The following is a 5,000-nucleotide window of genomic DNA, read 5'->3' as shown; positions in this document are numbered from 1 at the left end:
CTCCCCTCCCCTCCCCTCCCCTCCCCTCCCCTCCCCTCCCTCTTTCTTTCATTCCTGTTCAGACTCCCAGTCTTTTGCCAAGTTTAAATATTTGTTTTCAAAATTCACTCCGTCATTTAGATAAACTTGTTCTGCTATTCATATCCCAACAGGGTGTCATTGTGCTGTCCCAGGCTGTTAACCGCATTCTGGTTGATGACGTGCAGGAGAGGCTTCAGCGAGAAGATTGCACAACCCTGAAGAAGAAGCACCTCTTGTATTCTCCTTCTCATGGCACCAAGGAGATGCGAGAGGCTTGTGCCACATTCCTGACACGACAGCATTTCCCCATGGAGGCTGTCCATCCAGACCATGTAAGCTGTGTGAGATTATCCCCCAAATGGTCTTGTGATTGTATAAGCAGCAAGTAAAATATTTTAACAGACGGTATGTAGATGTAGTATTTAAAGAAGACATGTAAAGTAATGTGATGTTCTAGAGTTGAAACAAGTGTATTATAATATTAAAATTCTTCTGTTGTAGCTCATTATCATGCCAGGAGTCACTGCCTGTATGGAAAGCCTCGCACGTTCACTCTGTAACCCAGGGGATGTGGTGCTCTCTCCATCACCTATATATCATCGGATAAAAACCAACTTCGAGGATGCTGGAGCCAGAATTGTTCACATGGTTACCACACAGGATGTAAGCTTACTTGATCAACATTTTCAGATATTTCAGCCAATAGAGTGTTTTTACAGTTGAAAAGGCCTGCCTTGCAAGCGGTCTCAACAACTCAACATTTACTATTTTTATTTATTTAATAGCTAGTAACAGGAAATTTAAATTACATCAATTAATTAAAAAATAGTTTATTATTGTTTGCTAGAATAGTAATTTCGTACTAGGTAGTTTATTTAACTGGCAATTTGAAGTGCCCAAAGACAGCAGTGTACCTGATAACAGATACTATGTTTTTTTGCAGAACAACTTCGAGCTAACACCTGAACAGGTGGAGGCAAGTATTGTAGAAGTGCAGAGTGAGGGTGAGTGTGTGAGGGCCTGTGTCCTGGCCAACCCTCAGAACCCACTTGGCCAAGTGATGACACCTAGTTTCCTCAGGGCCATCTTAGAGATCTGTGCTAGGTAGAATCTTTTCTTTATTTCATGTTTCTCCAGTCGTAAATGTTTTTCTTGTTTTGTCATATAACTGTAAAATACTGAAGTTTGTATAAATTGCATCCTAATTATTTTTATTTTGCAATTTTAGGTATGAGGTCCATGTTGTGGTAGACGAGATCTTTGCATTTTCTGTCTTTGCCAGTGATGTTACCTTTACTAGTCTCCTGGCTCTTGAAGATCTGCCTGACCCCCATAGGACTCATGTGTTTTGGGGATTCAGTAAAGTACGATATTTATGGATTACAAAAATATTATAAGTATGTTGAATGTGTGTCTTATTCATTTGAATATTTAAAACATTTTTATGTTAAAACACAAACAAAATTACTAATGAAAGTAAAGTTAGTTAACTTTATGTCTTTTTACAGGATTTCTGCATTGCTGGTTTACGAATGGGACTAATTCACACTGTGAATCCGCAGTTGTTGACTAAGCTTAAACATCGTTCTCACTACCACTCAACATCACAGCAAACACAGCATGCTGTAGCCACCATGATCAGTGATACAGGTAAATTTTGAAGCATGACATGAAAATTAACATTTATTTGCTGTTTTTTGGCCAAATTTTTGGTAGTAATAATATCTCATAAGTTGTTTAGGTTGTGCTCAGAATTTATTATAATTATGGTGTATGATTAAAACCAAGAGAAATATAGTGAGGTTTATTAATTCTGAAAGATTTAAATCCTTATTTTAATTCCCAGTACTTCTTTTCAATTATCTACAAAGGGTGTTTATGCTAATTTTCTGCTTGTATTTTTGTCTGTAATAAAGTTATATCTAAGTGAGAAATTGTTTGAGAGGGTTTCAGCTTATGAAAATCTTAGCTCCATGAATATTTTATTCCACACAGTTTGGTGTGACAACTTCCTTGACTCCAGCAGAAAGAAACTGGCAGAAGCCTACGCAAGGGCTTGTGACATGATGGAGGAGCTCCAGATCCAAGTGCTGGAAGCCAAAGGAGCCTTTTTCCTCTGGGCAAACCTCCAGCCCTTCCTCACTGAGCCTACTGTGGAAGCTGAGTATGGTAAGTTTATGTAGTATGAGAGATAAATGCTTATGTACCTACAGGATTGTGGAAAATATAAACTGTCATGTTAACTGTGGAAATATTGTTCTTTATAGCTACTATATATCTCTCACAGCAGAAGTAGTTCCCAGTTACATTTTATTATGCATGTATAATCTTTCACTTTTGTACCTGCATATTCAGATAATTACATAAATATATTTCATTAAATGTAGAAGAAAAAATAAATGTGATACATGAAAAATACTGCATTGAATTAAACTAAGGTAGAATATTCCATACTTCAAAGCTCTGTATAATGTACTGCTTGTTTATCAGTAAACAGGAATAGCAAAGAGGCATTTATTTAAAAATATCAGTATTTATATTTTTTATGGTGAGTATTTATATTGTTTACATGAACTAAGGAATAAATGTAGCTACTCTATTGGCAGAATTGTGCAGGGCCTTCCTGTATGCTGGAGTGAGTATCATCCCAGGTACCAAGTTCCACTGCTCTGAACCTGGGTGGTTTAGGATCCTCTTCTCTGTACCTGAAGAAGAATTGCAAGAAGGTACCAGAGTATTTTATTAATTTCAAATTTGTTACAGATTTTGTGTTATTCACATGAATATCAAATTCTGTATATTCAGAAAGTTTTAGCAGTCTCTTTGTGTTGAATATCTTCTTATGATGGCTTGTAAAGAACTAAATAGTGATAAATTTTTAAGGGATTTTTACCTCCATTGTATTATATATTATATAAAAGCTAATTAAAAGGAATTTCTGAGAAAGGAAAAGCTATTTTGTTTGGAACTTTTATGTGGAATATACAGTCTTTTCTAATAGATAAAAATATCTACTTTTTTGTTTGAAATAACCAAATTTTCAGACTTTTTTATATATAAATGATAGTTTTTAAAGACCTGCACTCTTCTTTCAGGTCTGAGAAGGTTAGGAGCAGTCATCAGTAACCGAAGGTGATAGTAAGGTAAATCATATTGCTGTAAACATGAAACTCCTAAATACTACACTGAGATATCTTCTAAAGAAGAAGTACAAATATTCTTTCAAAAGTCCAATCATTTGATTTGTTACAAGAGTAGTATCTGTAATATTGTTAACCCAATGTTGCTGGGGAAATGCTGTGCTCATTTTAGAATTTTTTGTGAAATGTACCTGATTTCATTTTCCCTTGAATTTGTGGAAAAAACTTTTTTTTTCACTAATGCTATCAATATTGATGGTGTTATTTTTATTAAAGATATTATAATTACTATAAAGTTATTGTCAGTAGCAGTGGCAATATAAGAAAACACAAAAATTTTCCGAAAATCAAGGAAAAGGTAAACAAGTTAGATGAGTAGTAGTCATAATTAGCTCATTTGTGACTTAATACAAGTGGAACCATCTACGTGTAAAAACAAATAATAAAGTAAACTCAAAATGGGCATGGCATGCACATACATGCCATGGCCATTGGTTTGGGGTTAAAATATATATGTATATATATATATTTTACTTATAATAAAGAAGAGCTTCAATGAATTTGTTTGCTTAATCAGTATTTTCAGATGTGTGTATGTGCATTCAAACAAGCTTTCTAACTTGAGAGAGAGAGAATAAAAAAAGTTAGTCATAAGAATATGAATCAGACTCCAATTAAATTTACTATACAGCTATTTGGATATAGAGAGAAATGAAAGTTTTTCTGTCCAAAACAGGAAAATATAATAATTTCACTGTGTTTGGAAGAGCTGGTTTTCAGTGAATGTTTAGATGTCATACTTACCATTCATTTTTAGTTTCTGAAGTTACAGAGTGACTCCAAGTTTTGGAAAAGAATCTTTTATTCTCAGTGATATTTACTCTCTTTGCATTTGGTTCTCTACTTAGACAGGACTAAGTAGGTGGTTAAATCGAAGATTATCATTTAATCAATGCCTTGTGATCTTGCTTTTGAAATATTTATGCTTCTTGATATAGAACATAATAGCGTGCTCATATAAACGCTAAATTTGATTTTCATTTTTTGTATAGTATTTTATGTTTAGGCAAATAATGTTATATGAGTAACACAGTTTCATTTTTTTTTTCTTTTGTGGATTTCCTTTGTGTGTGGATGACAGTGGATAAAGAAGCAATTGTCATTTTTTTTTTTTTTTTTCAGAATCCAGTCGTAAAGAAGAACAGGGAAATAAAAGGAAGATGATAAATATTTTGGGTTTGTTTATTGTGAAGATTGGTTTGTGAATGTGGTGTTCCATGTCATTTTATTTGTTTAAATTGCTTGGTGGATGTTGAACAAATGACTGATATATATTACTTGTGCTCTGGGTATAATTAGTTTTTATCACATTTTTGTATATATATTTTTTAAAGGAATGCATGTGTTTTCATTATTTTTACTGTGATACTAGTATTTATGTATTCCTGTGCTTTGTGTCACAGTAAACTACTGTTATTAACTCTGTGAATATTATAGCATTGATTAAAGATGTGCTTGATAATATTCTCTTGTAAGTTAGGAACTATAGAAGTATTTTCTGCAATACCTTGTTTTTAGTAAAGTGAATCTTTTGAGTGTAGCCATGGAGTAATACTTTCCCATGCAAGTCCATTTTCATATAAATAATTATTTATATGCATCTTTTTTGAATATAATACTCTTATCATAATGCTCTCATATATTAATGCTTATCATTCTAATATATTATTACTATATCGTCCACCTCTTATCCTATTCCTCTTATATATATCTCTCTAGTACTATCAATGTGTATACTAATTATATACTTTATTAATATGATTAGGCAAATAAATATTT

At 33.1% G+C, this 5,000-nt stretch overlaps 1 protein-coding gene across 1 annotated transcript in view; it reads left to right on the top strand.

The window, feature by feature from the left end:
• Positions 1-4,799, top strand: part of LOC119582759 (1-aminocyclopropane-1-carboxylate synthase-like protein 1) — a 6,251-nt gene extending 1,452 nt beyond the window's left edge. The window contains exons 2-10 of the mRNA XM_037931185.1: positions 153-353; positions 523-684; positions 965-1,125; positions 1,250-1,385; positions 1,530-1,671; positions 2,017-2,190; positions 2,628-2,747; positions 3,117-3,164; positions 4,344-4,799. Coding sequence (XP_037787113.1) covers positions 153-353; positions 523-684; positions 965-1,125; positions 1,250-1,385; positions 1,530-1,671; positions 2,017-2,190; positions 2,628-2,747; positions 3,117-3,157 — 1,137 coding nt within the window. The 3' untranslated portion in view covers positions 3,158-3,164; positions 4,344-4,799. The remainder of the gene's footprint in view (positions 1-152; positions 354-522; positions 685-964; positions 1,126-1,249; positions 1,386-1,529; positions 1,672-2,016; positions 2,191-2,627; positions 2,748-3,116; positions 3,165-4,343) is intronic.
• The last annotated feature ends 201 nt before the right edge of the window (positions 4,800-5,000 follow it).

Source organism: Penaeus monodon, chromosome 16 (assembly GCF_015228065.2).
Source record: "Penaeus monodon isolate SGIC_2016 chromosome 16, NSTDA_Pmon_1, whole genome shotgun sequence".
Classification (NCBI taxonomy): domain Eukaryota; kingdom Metazoa; phylum Arthropoda; class Malacostraca; order Decapoda; family Penaeidae; genus Penaeus; species Penaeus monodon.
The sequence above is the reverse complement of the archived record's forward strand: the minus strand, read 5'-3'. Positions and strand labels throughout refer to the sequence as shown.